The 20901-nt window shown below is 34.8% G+C and overlaps 4 protein-coding genes across 5 annotated transcripts; 3 read left to right on the top strand and 1 right to left on the bottom strand.

Moving 5' to 3' along the window:
• The first annotated feature begins 563 nt into the window (after positions 1-563).
• Positions 564-3317, top strand: LOC143532509 (beta-amyrin 28-monooxygenase-like). The gene is made up of 4 exons (XM_077027548.1): positions 564-1302; positions 2139-2594; positions 2678-2865; positions 2954-3317. The coding sequence occupies exons 1-4, from the start codon at positions 813-815 to the stop codon at positions 3251-3253; spliced, it is 1434 nt and encodes a 477-aa protein (XP_076883663.1). The 5' UTR covers positions 564-812; the 3' UTR covers positions 3254-3317.
• Positions 3318-10080: 6763 nt separating this feature from the next.
• On the top strand, positions 10081-10872 carry LOC143532081 (putative F-box protein At4g38870). Its single transcript, XM_077027234.1, has one exon. It carries the CDS (start codon positions 10081-10083, stop codon positions 10870-10872), a length of 792 nt encoding a protein of 263 aa, XP_076883349.1.
• Positions 10873-11946: 1074 nt separating this feature from the next.
• LOC143532519 (beta-amyrin 28-monooxygenase-like) lies at positions 11947-14885 on the top strand. 2 transcript variants are annotated; one of them, XM_077027562.1, is made up of 4 exons: positions 11950-12603; positions 13378-13833; positions 13903-14090; positions 14529-14885. In XM_077027562.1, the coding sequence occupies exons 1-4, from the start codon at positions 12081-12083 to the stop codon at positions 14826-14828; spliced, it is 1467 nt and encodes a 488-aa protein (XP_076883677.1). In that variant the 5' UTR covers positions 11950-12080; the 3' UTR covers positions 14829-14885. The 2 variants fall into 2 exon arrangements, with proteins under 2 accessions (XP_076883673.1, XP_076883677.1); XM_077027558.1 differs by having other exon boundaries at positions 11947-12603; positions 13378-14090.
• Positions 14886-15631: 746 nt separating this feature from the next.
• On the bottom strand, positions 15632-20635 carry LOC143532906 (ruBisCO large subunit-binding protein subunit beta, chloroplastic-like). Its single transcript, XM_077027814.1, has 13 exons — positions 20566-20635; positions 19621-19824; positions 19413-19538; positions 19195-19332; positions 19001-19096; positions 17898-18140; positions 17598-17832; positions 16777-16946; positions 16536-16685; positions 16339-16443; positions 16078-16263; positions 15861-15984; positions 15632-15772 (listed from the first exon to the last, which is right to left on the bottom strand). Exons 2-13 carry the CDS (start codon positions 19822-19824, stop codon positions 15759-15761), a joined length of 1791 nt encoding a protein of 596 aa, XP_076883929.1. The 5' UTR covers positions 20566-20635; the 3' UTR covers positions 15632-15758.
• Positions 20636-20901: the final 266 nt, after the last annotated feature.

The raw sequence follows: 20901 nt of genomic DNA on the forward strand, positions 1-20901 counted from the left end.
TTAATTTGTTATTCTCATATGATTTGTTACAACTACATATTTTTGTTATATACTATATGTACATTTAAACTGGTGTGTTGCTCACTCAACCTTGTGTTGACAAACTATATTATTTTCAACGCATATGCAGGTTATCGTGTGAAGTGAATTATCAAGATTGTTTGAAGCAACTTAGGATGCATGTTAGAGAAAAGATACATTAACTTAATTTTGGATGTTTAATGTATTGTTTATTTATAAATTTGTTGTACATGAATATTTGTTTTATTTGAAATTATTAATTAGATATTGAAACTTATATTGTGCATGATAGTAACCTTGAGAGCTGTGACAATCAGTTCGCGCCCCGGCATTTCCGCCGTAGGTTGGGGTGTGACATCAATCAACCCTTCTAACTTGAATTACTCATTAATAGACTCCAACTTCCGCTCCCGACGACCTCTACTCGATCCAACATGTTTTTCCAACCGCAGCTAACGATCCTACTTTTAACCGACCTAACCAGACTGCGATTTTGGCTGGACCGTCACAACTAGCTGATCCGGTTAGGTTTTATAAAGATTGGCACATCGCCTTCAGTTTTTAATATATACTCTCATGATCTCATGCGGCCAAAATTGACTATACTGTCAAGAGTTACATTTTTATATATGTAAATTAATGAATATTTTATGTAACAAATATTATAAAATGTTTTATTCAACTACAATGCGTTTAGGACTTCGCTTCCATTGTGTAACGTGTGTGATCATGTATATAATAAGTATATAGACGAGCACTTTCACTTGTCCACATCTTTACCGACACAAATAATGATCCAAATTCTATTACCGGTTCTCCTAATCATCGTTGTATACCTTTTCTTGAATATTCACCAAAAATATCACAAAAGCAAAATCAATCTTCCACCGGGAAGCTTCGGATGGCCGTTACTCGGAGAAACTCTCGCGCTGCTACGCGCATACTGGGACGGAGTTCCAGAAAGATTCATTCAAGAACGTGTTGATAAACACGGCAGCCCTCTAGTGTTCAAGACGTCGTTACTAGGCGAACACATGGCCGTGTTGTGTGGTCCTGCGGGTAACAAGTTCCTGTTTGGGAACGAGAACAAGCTGGTGGCCGTGTGGTGGCCGTTGCCCGTGAGCAAGCTTTTTGGCAGGTCCTTGATTACAACTCGTGGCGATGAAGCTAAGTGGATGAGGAAGATGCTGTTATCGTATCTTGGTCCTGATGCTTTCGCCACACACTATGCGTCCACCATGGACGTCGTCACCCGTCGCCATATCGACCTTCATTGGCGAGGTAATCAGAGTTTCTTTAACGGCAAACTAACATATTCTTAAATACTTTAACAAATATTAAGAATATGTTATGTTGAATTTATCATTTTGAGTTCATTACATCTATAAATAAATTAACACTTATGATTTTACTATGCCACCTACAACTAAAAAGAACTGTTATCCAATAGAATGTAACTTTGGAGATCTATTATCCACGTTCGTATCCACTCTTTGCGGATATAAGTCAATACAGATCTATATATGTTGATCATTTTATTTCTTTGTATTTTGTTTTAGCTAAACTACCCCCATTTTATTTCACCGCATATAACAGCCTTTCACAAAGCACTCGGACGACCTTTTTGACAAAAAAAAGTCAGAACTTGAAAATAATTTGTTAAAACGACCATTTGAACAATATATGGGCAATTGTGCTGACCATAGGGGTCAACCCTTAAAACTTATTGGTCTGCTGTTCAGCCAATATCTGAACGAATGTTCTAACCATAGACGGTCAAACTTTAAAACTTTTTGGTCAAACACAATCGTTTAATCTATATCATGGTCGTTTGAAACCCCAAAACTTTTACTTACACCAAGTGTTCTGAGAGACTTTTACCTCGGATTGCTTTTGAGTGGTGTTCATTGAGGGAAACTAGTGATTTCTCTAAGCATAACCATAGAAGAGATGATAAGTGGTAACACAGAGAAAACTCATATCAGAAAATTTGTGTATACTTGAAATTAATCTCTGTTTTATGGCAATTTGCCTCATTTCAGAATTTCCACAATGAAATCACACAAATTGTCCCCAAAGGTTAATAGTAGTGTTGTTTTTCAATGTTATGTATGAAGGCAAGAAAGAGGTGAAGGTATTTCAAACCGTTAAGCTATACGCTTTCGAGCTTGCTTGCCGTTTATTCATGAGCCTGGAGGAACCAAGCCACATTGAAAAACTTGGATCCTTATTTAACATTTTCATGAAAGGTATCCTCGAGCTACCAATAAACCTCCCAGGGACACGGTTTTATAGCGCAAATAAAGCAGCCGCGGCCATTAGGAAGGAACTCATGATTATCATCAAAGAAAGAAGAGTGGAACTAAAAGAAGGAAAGACATCATCTTCACAAGACCTCTTGTCACATTTGCTTACGTCTTCAGACGAAAATGGCAGGTATTTAACCGAAAAAGATATCGCAAACAACATATTGTTACTACTCTTTGCTGGTCATGACACCTCCACAGTTACTATCACCTTGCTCATCAAGAGTCTCGGTGAACACCCTGATGTTTATGAGAAAGTGCTGAAAGGTTAGTTATGTCCTCTAATCCATGATACTTCAAAGGGAGTGTTTTTAGATCGACTTTTAACGACAAATGCCACTATTTTTCAGAGCAGTTAGAGATTTCCAAGGCGAAAGAAGTTGGAGAATTGCTAAAATGGGATGACATACAACGGATGAGATATTCTTGGAATGTTGTATCTGAAGTCATGCGATTAAATCCGCCCACCACTGGAGCCTTTAGAGAAGCTCTGGTGGATATCGAGTATGCAGGTTATACCATCCCCAAAGGATGGAAGGTAACAAATTTTATACATTTATTTTAGTAAATAATACATGCCTCAAATAAAAATATAATACATGAATTCATGTTGCCACATTAATTAGATCTACTGGAGTGCTGCATCAACACACAAGGACGAGTCTAACTTTGAGGATGTGACACGATTTGATCCGTCAAGATTTGAAGGCGCAGGGCCAACTCCATTCACATATGTGCCGTTCGGAGGGGGCCCTAGGATGTGTTTAGGTAAAGAGTTTTCCCGATTGGAAATACTTGCGTTCCTTCACAACATTGTCACCAATTTCAAATGGGACTTGTTGATACCTGATGAGAAAATCGAATATGATCCCATGGCTACACCCGTAAAAGGGCTTCCGATTCGTCTCCATCCTCATCATGTTTGATTAATCTTGGCATAAAAATGTGGAGGTACATCGTAATGGATCCCCAGGACGATTACAAATTATGTAACTGATTATAACAAATTATGTAACTGATTATATTGATGTACCATGGTACGGTAAGTCTTAAAAAGGAAAAAAAAAATACTACTTTATCTGTTTTAACTTACATTATAATATTAATCATTTCAATAAAAAATTATTGTTGTTTACATTATCTTTAGTGCATCACATCATGCTATAAATATATATATATATATATATATATATATATATATATATATATATATATATATATATATAAAAGAAGACGACATAATTCGAAGAAAATGCTAATATCATGTAAATAATTATTTAGTTTCATACATTTTATAAAACAGATACGGACTATGGCTTAGAATTTTATTCAAACAAAGTTCTATTTAATAACAATTGGACCAAGAATGAAGAGATGTGGCGGAACGTCACTTCATGCCATATCATAACTAAACTAAAGTTATAACTATGGGAAAATTACCTAAATATCTATTTTCATTTGTCAAAGTTTTGTCTAAAAATGTTTTTAGTTCCCTAAATGTCCAAGGTTAATACATTAGGATTCTTGTTTATTTTCATTTGTACAACCCACTAAAAACATTACACATGACAATATTCTTGCTACCTAATCTTACGATAAGTGAACAAACCCACCTCAATTATTGTTTTCACTACCCTTTCATTTTCTTTCTCTCTCTGTAAAGACCACCATGTAAAAAGAATAGAGGATCCAAGAAGGCGACAACCGGTTGTCCGGCAGTGAAACGAAGTCGTCCCAACAATCACTACTATATAAATAGGTATTTGCCACATAATTTTTGCTACGGAATAAATCCGTCGCAAATTTTGCTACGAAGTAGCTACGAATTAGCTAGGGACAGATTTTGCTACGATTTAGCTATGTATATTACGTTGCAAAAAATATTCCATAGCAAAATCCGTAGCAAACTTGAAAATAATAAGTATAATAAAAATGACTTCATAAAGCTGGTAGCAAATTACATAGCAAAATCATGAATACAAATATTTAAAGGTTCATTAATTTTTTTTAGTAAAATTCATAGCAAACTTAAAATATAAAAATACTGGAAATGTATTTAAATAAAATTCGTTGCAAAATTCGTAGCAAAATCAAGAAAAAAAAGTTTAAACTAATTTTGTGAATCTGTAGCAACATCCATAACTAAATTGTGGAATCAAATAGTTAAAAACAGTTAAAATAAAACTTATAGCAAGATCCATAGCAAAATTAAGAAACAATATGTAAAAAACTAATATAGTAATTCCATAATAAAATCAATATAACAATTATATATTTAAAAAATAACTAAAAAGTTAGTAAAAGTCTTCACGAAGTCTCCAATAATCGAACTAGACCCGTAATTATTATAGAAGCTTAGGCTCATGACATTGTATATAAGAAATTGTGATCTTACTTTTGCTGATACTTGAATTTCATGGCGCTTATTTGTTAAGACAAAATGTATGTTGTGAAATCAAGTTAGAATTCAAGTCAGTAGTATTGTTGTTTTCATTTGAATTTCAGATTGTTTCTTTTCAAATGATTCAACATCTCTATCTTTCATCTTTATAACCATATCATTAGACCATTACAACCCAAGCTTACCCCTAAGACATAAAAAACCCATCATCACCCGTTAAAAGTTTTGAGTCTTAATAACCTATATTAAACATTAAGATACGTATTAGTCTTGATGACCTATTGAAGTACATCATCGCCCATAAAGAGTTATAATGCGTCTAACGACCATGATATTCGTTAAGACCATGTTGAACCTATAGAACTCAACATTACTCATTATAATTCAATCTTACATTTAAATCCTTATACGACCTAATTATAACCCACTATTATCCAACCGTGGCTCTTTATATAAGTTAATTATAACCCACTATCATTCAAAATTATCAGCATCAAAATTTCGGCTGAGGCGCTTTAAATCAACCCACTCCATCGCACATCAACCGTACAGTACAGGGCTCTCAAATCGACCCAAACCATTGCACATCTCTACTGTTACACCATAGGCAGCCGCCACTTCCGATTGTTAAATTGCGATACAGGTAATCTTCTAGCGTTTACGCTCTTACAGATTGGTTACCCAACAATATGTTATCTAGAATTACTTTTGTACACAAATTAGATTAAAAGCAATGTATTTTGTTCAGTGGTATTGGAGATGCACATCAAGTGCTCGATGAAATGCTTCAACCAAGATTTCATGATGTAGATTACTGGCCTCTTTGGTTTTATCTGGTATTCTTTATTTTGGAATTCGGATACAAATCTTTACTAATCTTATTATTTGAAAATGTATTATTTTCATAGTAAAGTGTTCAATATCCGCAGAAAGGAGAATGTTTTTATTTAGATCTTCTTATGCGATGATGCTGAGGTAAAACATTTTACATGTGATTTTCTTAAGTACATTTGATTTGATTATAAATGAAAGGAAAATTTAACACTTATCACCTATACATTATTTTACTTTGTGAATCTTAGGACTTGAAAATATTTTACTAGCTCATGGTTCCACTTCAGATCAAAAAAATAATACCCCAGACTTGCCCCCAGTGACATCCAATTCAGGTTTGCAAGCTTCATTTTTTGTAGTGAATTTTGTTTATTTTTGGCGTATGCTTCTTAAAAACTCTACCTTTTTGAACATGAGGCAAGTATTTGTTGTGTAGAATTTGGGGCATATTAGTGACTTGTGGTGGAAATTAGGGGTACCATGGTTTAGTTTAATACCATGAACTCGTCCTATCTCTTTGGTTTCATGTTGGGTTTCTTTCTTTACTTTTGGTCAGTTCAGTTAAAAAATTTTAGACTGTAGCTAATGTTTTGGTTTGTGATTTATACCAAAAATCGGCCTTATTAAACCGGACTGGACCGTAGGAATGATATATATTTATATTTTTTAGTATTTTATATTATGTAGTTTATGATTTTTATGTATTTTAGCTTTTATAATTGAGTTTATTACTATGTAAATCAAAGAGTGTGGCTTGAGGAAATATGTTTTCATCATGGGCATTAGATAGTAAATATGCTTTGTCAGGTATGATTTTAAGTCTAGTAATTTAGTTGTTTTTGATACTTTTTTAGTTGTGATTTGAATTCTTTTTCATGGTGTCTATCATACAAACCGTAGAATATACATTATATATGATTTATATCGGGTTTAATACAAAATAAAAAGGTTAACATACAAATTGGATACACACATTTACAAACTTGTAATTTTTTATGTAAAAGAGATTTTCCTTTTTTTTCCTATAGAACATTGATGTGTTATCAAAGATGATGTACGAGTTTAATATATTATAGGTGTAACGGTTGGAGGAAAAAAATAGCTTAGCTGGAATGGGAAAAAAGCTGACTTGGATCATGAAAAAGTAGAGAAACATGCTATGTTAGGGACAATTAAAGAAAATGTGAGATTCTAAGCCGAAATGAATGAGAAACTTCAATTGTCACGAAACCAGCTACAAAACTTTCCACCAAGTTAAGATATATGGCCTTATGTTGGTATATGAAATTTCAGTTTTTATTGTATTAGTTTTTGGATGATTTAGACATTTCTTTGCATTCATTTGGATATTTATGCTATTTGGTTTGGATATTTATCTTTTGTATTATATTTTATAAACTTTAAGTTGAATGTTGACATGAAAAAAGTGGAGAAAAAATATAAAAAACAGAAAAATGTCGAAAAATTCTGTACAAATCTATAGCAAAAAGGTTACATAATATGTATTGAAATCAAGCGAATTTTTGTAGCTAAATTCGTAGCAAAATTTATACAAATTATGTAGCTAATTTTCATAGCAAACTAGATAGTAAAAACATAGCAAATACCGTAGCAAAAGCATTGTATGAAATTGTAGCTAAAGTTGTAGCCAAAACTCGGTAGCAAACTCCGTGGCTAAAAATCGTAGCAAAAATCTGTAGCTAAAAAAACATAGCAAAATTCTGTTGCTAACGATTCATAGCTAAAAATCCGTAGCAAACATTTTTGTAGCAAAATCCGTAACTAATGTAACTAAAATAACGACGTCTCTTTTCGTAGCTAAGATTGTAGCAAAATTTTGAATCCGTAGCAAAAACCCGTAGCAAAAAAGTTAGCTACAAGACTTGTAACTACGGACCAAATCCGTAGCTAATCCGTAGCAAACATCTGTTTTGCTACAGATTAGTTACGGATTTGGTCGTTGCAAATGCCTATTTATGTAGTAGTGAATGGTGGTGGTTTTGGGCCCCACTAACGACTGTTACAGTGGTATTCAACGAGCTAACACTTCATATTGGCGGTTGGTGGTGGAACACCGTTTTCGGTGAGATTCTGGTAACCTTGTTTGGTCGCGAGTTTTCGTCATATTGTTGGATCGTCGTCGTCTTCTTCGTTTGATATCTCCCATTTTCAACTATTGGATTGTCGAATCGGAACACACAAATTTGATGCTTTGTGGAATACAGGCGCCCGACGGGGACAAGGCTGTCAGACAACGGGGCATCTACACATAATACCATAGCCTCCGCCCTAAAAGGGTATATTTTTCTTCGGCTGCCGGTATTTGCGTCACATGTAAATACACTATTGGTTTACAATACTAGCGTCCAACAAGAGTAAAAGGGAGGAAGCGATTGTAAATTAGATAAACATTTTAGGAATATTGGATTGTCTTGGACAAAACTTTGACTTAGATGTTCAAAATAGACCATCTAGAAAGCTAACCAATCATAATACCTCATTGTTATTTTTATAATTAAAAATATAAAGTAAATAATGATTGTGTTTTCAGTTAAATAACCATTAGCGTTGTGTTCCTGAGCTCACTTAACAAAGGAAAGGAAAGGGAAACATTTCCTTTCTTTTCATTTTCCTTTTCTTCCTTTCCTTCCACCCAATTCCCTCCAAAATGGAAAGACCGAATTTGCACTACAAAAGCCTCCATTTTTCTTTCCTTTCTTTTCTTCCTTTAAATGAAACTCAGGAACACACTGTTTATTCTTTCATTCCTTAAATGAAACTCGGGAACATAAGCCTCTAGGGCTGTCACTTTTACCCGAAACCCAACCCGAGAAAACACTTACCCGAACTAACGCGACCCAAAAAACCCAAACCCGAGAAAAGACTAACCCGAATCTGAACCGAAGTAATTCGGGTTGGTTCTAGGGTTTGATTTATAAGTTTTGGGTCAACCCGAATAAACTTTTGGTTTTAAAATTAAATATATTTTTAGGTATAATAGGCTTAGTCTTAGTCACTAACGTTATCAGAATCTGGTCCTAATCGATTGTTGTCATTACAACTAATATAGATAAATTGTTTATTGCTATTTATGTTTTCCGTTTATTACTTATAGCAACCGCAATCAAACAACCAAATCACACCCGATTGAAGACGATTATGGTTTGAGTTAGTACTCTTCTTTTGGATTGTTTTATCACGTTATGTTGGTTTATTATTTGATTATTTACTTACGAGCAAAGAATAATATGTTATTTTAATTTTAGCATTGTAGTTTTTTAAATTTGTTTGTTTTTGTGTTGTTTTCTAGGATAATCGAAACCCGATTAACCCAACCCGAAAAAACCCGAACCCGAAAAACCCGTTAGAGATTCGGGTTGGGTTTCGGGTCAAGATTTAAAACTTTGAAACCCGAAAAACTCGACCCGAAAAACCCGAAACCCAAAAAACAAAACCGAAGAACACCCCTACAAGCCCCTTTTCTTTCCATTCATTTCCTTATCTTTCCTTCTTTAAATTGGACTCGGAAACAGAGCGTAAGTGTTTTTAAGTAAAAGTTAATGAATGCCCTTCATTACACTTAGTCATATCATTTGCAATCAACAACAATAGCCTGTATGATGTAGAGCTGAAATATATGTAAAGCTCGAGCGTTAAATTGAAAAGGATGTAAACTGACGTTTTTGTATCTTGGTTTACCGATTGGAGTAAACGTGAATCTCAAAACACTTCTCACTCACCTTGTCTCATTTGCTTTGTTTTTACTCAACCTCTACTAAGGTCTTTTGCATTGACTTATAGCAAACTATGATACAGTCACGAACTGTACCGGAGCCATCAAATTCCTGTAGGATCTCCGCCCCAAACCGAGCTCATACCGATCGAATCTGTGTTGTGTCCCCACCTCAACGCGCGGTCACGCATACTAGTTTATCTCTTATGCATGTTTTGCACGAGTAAGACTGTTTAAATGAATCCAAAGTGAATTAGGAGTAATTTTATCATCCATAATAATAAAAGTTTGCGGACTTATTTAATTAGGGGAAAGTTAACGTACACTTGTAATTAACGTGATAATTGTGAGAATCAAGTAAAGCAATTATATATACACGTAGAATAAAGTACTCTACAAGTATATATAATTACTACTCTAATTGATTTTTATCATTAGCATATTACTATCATTTGTATTTGATTCAAACCTTATTTAATTAATAAAATCTCATAATATTATTATGTAAATATATTCATCCTAAAAAGCCAGAAACGGCTTAACTATTTATTTTAGTAAAAAATAATATTTTTCGAATTCAAACATGCTGCTTTACATTTATTATTATTATTATTATGGCAAATCTTTTATTGATGGTAAATTGGTAATATATATTTATCGTCTATACATAACTTCCTTGTTACGTAATATGAACGAATGAATTAATCTATAAATATCATCGATCGATCACTAAACCCTACCTTCAAATCCACATTCTACTATAACCTGCAATTACCTAGAAACCAATGGCGGATCAGTTTCCTCCAGATACTATATACCAAATCTTGTCAAGATTACCGATCAAATCTTTGGCTCGTTTCCGGTGTATAAGCAAATCATGGCTCGAATACATCAACGACCCGTACCTCGAAACCATTCATGTCGAAGAAGAACCGACGCCCATCATGTTCCAACAGCATTCACATGTTCATCCCAACAAGGAAGAAAAGGAATATTGCAAAATAAGTTTTTTGCGTGCTAAGCAATTAGGTACTTCAACTGTGAAGTTTAGAAAGGAACCCGTTTTGCAGTTTTGTTATACGGATCGGAATGCAGAAACGCTGGTTCTAGGTTCATGCAACGGGCTAATCCTGGTTCGATATGATGAAAATCACCTGTCACTTGCACTTATTAACCCTCTTACTAAACGGCGTTACAATCTCCCACCCGTCACTGTTAATTATGATTTTGGTAACTGGTTCTATCCGCTAAGGGGCACAGGGATTGGTTTTGATGATTCCATCAACACTTTAAAGACGGTGTGCATTATTCTTAAAGGAAGATTACATGATCATCCACTAGATGTAAATTTGGCACGGGAACAACTATGCACTGTGGTTCATGACTCAAGGACGAGCTCATGGCGAGAGATCGCGCAAGTCCCTGCTTATCCGGTATATGGTGAGGGTGTATTTGCGCATGGACGTTTGCATTGGCAGGTTCTTTCTGTTTGGGTGTCACCCGAGGAAGGAAAAAAAGTGGTGTGGTTTGATGTGAAGATGGAGGAGTTCGGTTTAATAGACGCTCCCAAAAGTTGAAGGAGGCGGTTGGTTTAGCGATAAGTTGGTGGATTTGAATGGTGAACTTGGATATGCGTATTATGAATCAAGCGGTCGCGTGGACTTGTGGATGTTGAAGCAGGAAGAATGGGTATTGCACTGTCATTTTGATGTAAATCCATCGGGATGTTCTTATTATACTTATGTGGAGGTTTTGGGTTGTTGGAACAAAGAAGGTGACATATTGTTGGCCATTGGAGGTGGGATACGGTTGATGGTTTATACCCTCAAAACTGGTGATTTACGAGCAGTTGGTAGGGGGGAACGACACACATCAGATATCCTAATGTATCGAAGCAGCTTGTTTTCGATCCGTACAAGTTCTTATTAGGTAATTAAAAACGAACACGTCAATGAGAAGAAGAAACAAGTGTGTGAATTGAAGTGGTTCGTTTATATTAATTTGTGAACAATCCATTAGTTTTGAGTATGCTGGTCCAATTTGCCTGAACAATCCATTATTCACTTGATATGTTCTGATATAAATTTCAAATATGGTATATGTTTTTTTATATTCTTGAAACAGGATAAATCATCCACTTTGTGTTTTATAAGATTCTATTCATGTGTATGATAATTAATCATCCATCTAAAAGGCTTTGATCATGTGTTTCGGATTAGATTTCAGTCACATCCCTTTGTTAAGGAAGTGAACCTTCGTTTATTAGTTTCATTAACAAATCAACATATACTTATTCAAATATACAAATTTCCATTCTTAATCTCAAACATCAGACATAATCATAAAAAATAAATACAAAGTTAATTAAGTACATATGAACATTATGTTATCTCAAAATAGGCTTAAGTTCTGAAATGACTAGCCATGTATTCGGTTGATGATTTAAGAACGGGATTACAAGGGGATGTAAACTAAAACCCTAGCTTTGGGGACTAAGTTATGATGAAAAATGAAACAGCCTAACGAAAGATCTTCCTTCCAAACAGCATGGACTATATATTTTTATACTTAACTCTTAATAAAGTTGATTCTTCATACTTAACGCATTGTTTGATTATTATTATTATATATAATGATATGATATTTTAAAACCAAATTCTAACATGGCGGCTAGAACGAGTATCATCGAGTCTTGCCACTATGAAGACTCTAATTAATATATCAATATTTTGTTGATTATTAAGTTTTTCATCACATATATATTAAGACTTAATATAACTTGTCCATGAATCATCTTCTGATATTAATTCAGTCTCACACACAAATCATGATTCAAGTTCTAGCGGTCATCATCACTCTGTGGATTGTTTACACGAACCTCAAGTACTCTAGAAGAAACAAAGTCAACCTTCCACCTGGAAGCTTCGGATGGCCAATCCTAGGAGAATCTTTGTCACTGCGTCGTGCGGGGTTAGATGGAGTTCCAGAGAGATTCGAACAGGAGCGGGTTGAGAAACATGGGAGTCCGCTAGTGTTCAAGACGTCTTTGTTTGGTAACCGTGTGGCAGTGTTGTGTGGTCCTACTGGTAACAAGTTCTTGTTTGGGAATGAGAATAAGCTGGTGGCGGTGTGGTGGCCGTATCAGTTAAGGAAGCTGTTTGGCAAGTCTTTGGTTACATCTCATGGTGATGAAGCTAAGTGGTTGAGGAAGATGATGTTGTCGTATCTTAGTCCGGATACTTTCGCTAATCACTATGCGGCCACTGTGGACGTCGTTACCCGTCGCCATATCGAAATTTACTGGCGAGGTAGTTAAGTTTTGAGATTTATTTGCTAATCAAAGACTTATAGCTAACAGAGATATTCATGAAAAAAAAAGTTTGGTAGTTGTTTAGGATGTAGGAACTTCACACCAACAAATTCAAAAGAATACTCATGGTTGCAGGGCCGAGAGAGCCGGCCCGATATCCTTGTGGGCCCGAATATTTTTTTTATATTTAAAATTTATATTTTTTTTTATAAGAAAACAATATGTATATTTAATGTTTAAACTTAATTACACAATCACTACACTAGTCTAGTGGTAACTGGTAAAGAGGTGTGACTCCTACAAGGTTGTGTGCTATAATCTCACTTGATACATGTTTAAGCGTATTTTTATACAAAAAAAATGGTTTCACACAATCCAAATTATAACCAAGTAAGCACATTTAAAAATTAAATTGTTTAAACCCAACAAATACTATTTTTACTTAAGGCCTAATTTTTTTTGTTCGCTTTTAGCCCAAAAGTTTTTAACAATTCTCGAAGACGGCCCTGCGTGGTTTTAGTGAAATTGGCAATTTAAAAGTTTTGAAAAAAAATGTCTACTAATGCAAGAAAGTCTATCATTCATGATATTTTCTGATCATTAGAGCCATAGTTAGTTAGTTACTCTCATTAAAGAGGAAATATAACTACTCCTTTTTAATGCAATATGAGATCTACCATATATATAAATTGTGATGCCCTTTTCTTTGACAAGTACAAACTAAAATCACACAAACATCCTCATAAGTTATGTTGTTTATCTATATCCTAAGGAAAGGAAGAGATGAAAGTACACCAAACAATTAAGTTATACGCCTTTGAGGTTGCTTGTCGTTTATTCATGAGCGTCGAGGAGCCAAACCACATTGCAAAACTTGGTTCCTTGTTCAACATTTTCTTGAAAGGCATCATCGGGATACCTATAGACTTCCCTGGTACACGGTTTTACAGCTCGAAGAAAGCAGCAACCGCAATTAGGAACGAACTCATGACGATTATCAAGGCAAGAAGAGTGGAACTAGAAGAAGGAAAGGCATCATCTACACAAGATTTGTTATCACATTTGCTTACATCTTCGGACGAAAACGGCAGGTATTTAACTGAGGTGGAGATTACAAATAATATCTTGATACTACTAGTTGCTGGTTCTGACACATCCAGTATTACTATAACGTTGCTCATGAAGAGACTCGGTGAGCACCCTGATGTTTATGACAAGGTGTTGAAAGGTCAGTTATGTTCGGTTATTGTGGTTCTTATATATGTTGACGCGGTGACAAATGCTGAATTGTTTGTAGAACAATTGGAGATTTCGAAGGCGAAAGAAAAGGATGAGTTGCTTAAATGGGAGGATATGCAGAAAATGAAATGCTCCTGGAATGTTGTATCTGAAGTCATGAGACTAAATCCGCCCACCATCGGAGCATTTAAAGAGGCGCTGGTGGATATCGAATATGCGGGTTATACCATACCCAAAGGATGGAAGGTAAATTTTGGGTGTGTCTGGTTTCATATATATTTTCGAAGGAATAGAATTTTTTTTAAATGAAACTTTTTATTAACATTTAACACAAACCAAACTACATCTGGATAATGGGTAAGCGAGCAACAAGCTGCGCCGCTATCCCCTTTTGGATCGCAAAGCCTATTCTACTAAATATAAATCTTTGGTTCCTCGGGCTCAGCGAGTCACTGTGGCGGATTTAGAAGTGAAATCAACTGGGCGTAGCTGAATACCTTTAAATATAGTAATTTTTTATGGAATTAACTCCAGTTCCAATTCATTTGGAAACTAAACACATAAAAATGTAACTTAGATTCTAACTAACAAATTCTGTGAACCAAACACCCCCTGCTCGTTAATTATACTTATGTCGATACCGTTGTCAAACTAGCAACTCTTAGACCCTAAACTTGTTTGCAGCTATATTGGAGTGCTGCATGGACACATAAAGACGAGGCTAACTTTAAAGATCCGACACGGTTTGATCCATCAAGATTTGAAGGTTCAGGGGCACCGCCATTCACATTTGTGCCATTTGGAGGGGGTCCTAGGATGTGTTTGGGGAAAGAATTGTCACGGTTGGAAGTACTTACGTTCCTTCATAACATCGTTACCAATTTCAAATGGGATTTGTTGGTACCCAATGAAAAAATCAAATACACACCCATGCCTATTCTCGAACAAGGCCTTCGTGTTCGCCTCCGTCCACATCAAGAGTGATGAATCTCAGCATGTATATTGTAGTAAATCTTCATGATGAGAACTTTCTCAGAATATGATACTTGGTACACATAATAATAATAATAATAATAATAATAATAATAATAATAATAATAATAATAATAATAATAATAAATTTGGATGGTTCCGGGTGTGGATTTTAATGTTGGAGGAATTACACTTGTATCAATACTAATGTGTAAATTATGACTTCAAATTGGTTAAGATTTCCTGTAATTCATTTGTGACCTCAACCATGCCCATTATTTTGGTTCAATTAGAAATTTTTGACATTGACTAAATCCAAAACATGACATAAACACAACATGAAAATAACAGTTTTGCTCGTGTATAACACATCTAAAAAATGTTCGATTTCAAGTTATTTACCAGGCTAGTTAAAACGCTGCTCTCTGCCAACCCATTTACTTGTTTAAATGGATATGCTACATAGTAGTCGCACGATTTTAAAACGAGCCATAATCACTTACACAACTTTAAAATGTCTAGATTAGACGTCTTTGACTTGCATAAGTTAAAGATGCTTTATAAAACACTATATTAGACAGATAAAGGTTGTACTCCAACACAATCTCGACCACAAAAATACAAAAAAGATTTACAAAACACGACATCACACAGATAAATCTTTTTCTTTTTTTCATTTATACTCGAAATAAATCATGAATCATCATCATCATCATCATCGTACTCAGTATATCCCACCAATAGCAATGCTATGGTAGGGTCTGAGGAGGGTAAGATGTAGACAGCCTTACCTCTATCCCATAGGGATAGAAATAAATCATGAATGATCATCATAATTCATACATGCTTAGCCGCACCCTGGAGATCTAATCTAAACCACAGGATTACCTACATGTAATTTCCAAAAATCCAGTCTTATTAACTCCACAATTGACTCTTAGCTTAGTATCCATAACCTGAGAAAACAATATCAATACAACATTAGCAAATTAAACCTACCGAAAAACAACACAAACATTTCGCAACAATAATTATTTTAAGTACCAGAATTGTCCATTGGGGTTCCAACAGTGACCGGCTCGGGTTCCTTAATCTCTACGACAACGCAATCCGACATCAAGAATGTTTTCGCCACTGATGAAGCATGCTCCAGGCAGCATCTCACCACCTGTAATTTCATCCCAACATATGAATCCAAATGTTGATGATAACTTTATGCATAACTAAATAATCTTGGTACACAAGTTGACCATTAACTCACCTTAGTCGGATCGATGATTCCAGCTGTCATTAAATCTTCATATTTATCAGTTGCGGCATTGTATCCGAATCTAGGGTTATCATTGGCCAAAACCTTTTCACTAACAACACTTCCATTAACACCTGCATTCTTTGCAATCAATTTAAGAGGGTAACTTAAAGCCCTCTTAACAATATCGGCTCCAACCTACAATTTGACAATTTCATCAATATATTGCAAAGAAATCCAAAATTTAGCAAAAAAAGAAATAAAGATACAAACCTTTTCTTCTTCATTATCGAGGGTTTCGTTAATAGCATCAACTTTAGATGCAAGCCTCAACAGAGTGCATCCACCACCGACAACAATACCTTCATCGACAGCAGCCTGCAAACCAATAGCAATGTACACTGGTCACATATTCAGATCAACTAAAACAAATTTAAGTATAATTAGATATGATGAGAAGTAAAACTCACCTTTGTAGCATTAAGAGCATCTTCTACTCTAAGTTTCTTCTCCTTCAGCTCGGTTTCAGTTTGTGCTCCAACTTGAATGACCGCAACACCACCCGAGAGTTTTGCAATTCTCTCGTTAAGTTTTTCCTTCTCGTAATCCTGCTCGGCTACCTGTTTAAAGTAAAATAAAAAACAATAAATATTCAATAACAAATTAAACATGTGCAAGTTAAAAAAACATGTTGTGGTTATGAGTTTTGACCTCGATAAGGTTTCTAATTTGCGCCACGCGTTTTTCAACCGCTTCTTGAGTGCTCCCGTCACCAACTATTGTAGTATAATCCTTGGAGAGAACCACCTTGGCAGCATGCCCCAAGACAGAGCTGTCAGCTTTGTCTAAAGTGATCCCCACCTCGTCTCTAATAACAGTTCCTGTATTAATAACATAGGTGGTAACTCATAGCCTGTTCTTTATAAGATGAGTTGATTTGGACAAAGGTAAATTGTATATGGGTTCATCCGGGTCAACTAAAATTAGTCAATGGGTCAAACAAGCAATTATTATCAAACTTGTTAACTTAACAAACCAAGGTCCAAATGGGTTAAGCATTACGTTTCTGTAGTTCGGTTTCGGTTTTGCATCTAATAAAAACCGTACTAAATCAAATGTATAGGTGTTAAGTTCTAATTTTGAATGTTAAGCAATTTCTAATAACTAAACAAATAGTGTAACCCAAATACTTTAGCCCATATATATATATAATCAAATAATCATTAGTTAAGAAATATTTAGGCCCAATTCCATTACTTTGGGCCAATTTTCTTTTATGGACCAAAATTTTCAAGCCCAAATGGCAAAACCGAACCCATACAGGAAAACCGAAACTGAACAGTTTTCAAAAACTCAAAGGACCGACATTTTGTTTTTGGTTTGGAAATTTTACCCTGACAACTACAGCAAAAAATGTGTAATTTTCACAATTCTTTACCATTATTGACCAGTCACCTGAACCTGACCCATCACGACGTCACAAAAAACATAGCAATCACTATATTTGTGAAAAATTGAAAGCAAAACACTACCTCCGGTTAAGATAGCAATGTCATCAAGATACTGGCTTTTTCTCTCCCCAAAACCGGGAGCTTTAAGTGCAGCGATCTTTAATGAACCTCGAAGCTTGTTCACAACAAGTGTCGCTAAAGCTTCTTGTTCAATATCCTCGGCCATTATGAGTATCGGGTATCCATTCTTGATAGCATCTTCCAACACACTAATAAGATCTCTTGCATTTGTTATTTTCTTGTCCACCAATAATAACTGCAAATAATTTTTTAAGTTACGCGATATTCATCAAATTTTTGTTATAAAAATCGCTCATTTACCTTGCAGTTTTCATATTCGGCAACCATTTTCTCGCTATCAGTTACAAAGTAAGGTGAGATGTAACCACGCTCAAATTGCATGCCTTCAACAACATAAAGACTGTTTTCAGCACTTTTTCCTTCTTCAAGGGTTATCACACCCTTTCGTCCTACTTTACTTATGGCTTCGGCTATCATGTTTCCAACTTCATAATTGTTACCGGCACTAACTGCCGCAACGTCAACGAGTTCACTATCTTCCACCTACAAAACAATTTTAAATAACCATTTAAATAACCATGATTAAAGAAACTGTATTTACTGTCCATATAAAATCTTAAAAGTTTTCTTCCTTAATTGTTTATTGTTTATAACAACTTGCAAGTTCCTTAATAAATTTCTGAAACCATTGTTTATTTTTTAAATGTTTACACATTATGTGCATTCCGCTGGTGTTAGAAGTTCTGTTAATTTTTTACAAGATGACTATTCTGACCTTATAACTTAAGGACAAACAATTCTTTTATTTCTAGTTTTTTCCTTCTTTATTTATCTTACTTTTTTTTTACTTTTCTTACGTTCACTAACTGGTGTTAAAAATTATGTTTAATTTTTCCAAAATGACTATTTTGCCCTTATAACAAAAAGGAGGACAAAATGTGTAAATTTCACAACTCTATTATTTTCTATATTTTTCTTTTCTTATTTTAATATCTTCTTTTCTTTCTTTTTAACACTTCAATTTCATAAAAGAATTTAATATTTAATATTTTGTTAAGAGTGAAATACACTTTTCATCCATTAGGTCTATATCAACTTGCAGGTTGTAGTTAAACTATGATAATTACCATAAAAACATCCTTTATTTAAAAAGTTGTAACTCATTACGTCCTTTCAACTAACCGGTGTTAAAAATTCTAATTCTAAATTTTTACAAAATTACAATTTTACCCTGACAACTAAAGCAAAAAATGTGTAATTTTCACAATTCTTTACCATTCTATTTCTGTTTTCTTTCTTCAATTTTCTTTTCTTTTCCTTGTACTCTTCTCATCTCTTTTACTTTACAAGTGTTATTATTTCTGTTTCCACTCTTTTTTATTAAATGAAAAAACAAGTATTACCTCTTTTGAGATCAACTTAAGCTCAGCCACCAAAGCTTTAGTCGTCTTCTCAATACCTCTGGTAATAAGAACAGGATTTGCACCCGCAGCCACAACCTAATAACAACAATTTCATTATTCACAAAGATACAAACAAACCAACAAAAAGTCACAATCTTGAATAAACTCGAATAAGTATAAATTCACAAACCAACCTTGACACCTTCTGTAATAAGACCCTGTGCAAGAACCACCGATGTTGTGGTCCCATCTCCTGCCAAGTCATTGGTCTTAGCAGCCGCTTGTCTAACAAGTTTTGCCCCAATATTCTCCACCGGATCTTCCAAGTCAACCTGCAAGTCAACCATAAGAATACCAATTAACAATTTTTAAATTTTTTAATAAAGAATGCATTTTTAGTCATCAAAATCACCTCTTTAGCAACGGTAACACCATCATTCACAATCTTGGGAGCACCATATTTGCTTTCTAAAACGACATTTCTGCCCTTGGGACCGAGAGTAACCCCAACTAGATCTGCAAGTTTGTTTACGCCAATCTGAAACAGCAAAATACGATTGAATGGTTAGAACATATATTACGAAAGAAAATAACTATATTACAGACTATTGTTGACTCACTTGCAGCTTCTTTATGGCTGACCCGTCTTTGTTAAAGTACAATTCTTTTGCAGCTGCTTTGATTTGGGAGGTTTTTGGAGCCCGTCTGAGAGCAAGATTCGGTCTCCGGCCCAATGGGCTAGAAGATATTGAAGCAGAAGATGATAATTTGTTTGAAGAAGCCAATGATCCGACTGCAGTAACACCAGCAAAAGTCGAAGCCATCTGTTCAATGAGAATAATCATCAGGCTCTTTAATTCTCTATGACATAATATATTCTTCATATATATAGATATTCATCATATTATTCGTGCTAAAGCAGGCTCAAAAACCAGAAATAGTATTTAAATAATTCCAATAATCGTCTGCATTTGGTAAAAACTAGAGAAAGCAAGAAACCATATCCGGTTCGTGCTTGGAACATGAATTTAGACTAGTGCTGCTAAACAAGCCGTGTTCGTGGTCGAACCCTGAACCACCACAAAGAATTTACACGAACCCAAAAACTGGGTCCCACGAATGAACCCGAACAGATTTGCGGGTTGATACAAACATAAACCGCTTAATCCGGAAAATTTACATCATAATACTTCAAAATTCTAAATTTACATATTATTCTACTTGTTTGAGCACTTATGTTTTTAAACTTTTAAAATTCACAGCCTTATTTTGAGCACACAAGTATGTATGAATGACAAGTGAAATTGAAAATTAAACAATGAAGTCAGTCTGCCTGTAAGAACCAGTAAACACAAAACCCCAAATTCACAAGCATTACTACCCAATGCATTCTAGTCAATATAAACAGTGTTACATATTAAACTGAACATCATGTTATCCGTAACAACAATTGATAACTCTATTCTGTAAGGAAAGTATAGTATCCTCAAAAAGACCCATGTGAAGTTATCTATAAGCAGGTAAGAATTTGATAAGCAGAAGAAAGATGAATGTAATTAGCTTACCAGATAAGATATATTGGTAGTATGGTTGCAGAACACAAAAATGAAGGTTTATAGAGTTTGGTAGGTCAGTGTGTTACGAGTGAAGGCCGAGTTGTTTATATTATATACGACTGCATTCTCACTCTCATCTTGAAGGTTCGGATTGATTGGAACCGTTGGATTGGTTGTCAGATGAGATGATTATTATTGGATTTGTCTTTTGTACCCGAATCCTCTAGAACACCATCGAATGGGGTATCATATCTACTTTTCGTTTTTAGTTTTATCTAGGGTCCCGCTGAGAACCACAAACACACTTTAATGCGCGGCGTATAGCACTATACGAAGCGTATTAAA

The sequence above is a fragment of the Bidens hawaiensis genome, unplaced genomic scaffold, assembly GCF_021521415.1.
Source record: "Bidens hawaiensis isolate Kalapana, Puna unplaced genomic scaffold, B.hawaiensis_p1.1 tig00000702_1, whole genome shotgun sequence".
In the NCBI taxonomy this organism is placed as follows: domain Eukaryota; kingdom Viridiplantae; phylum Streptophyta; class Magnoliopsida; order Asterales; family Asteraceae; genus Bidens; species Bidens hawaiensis.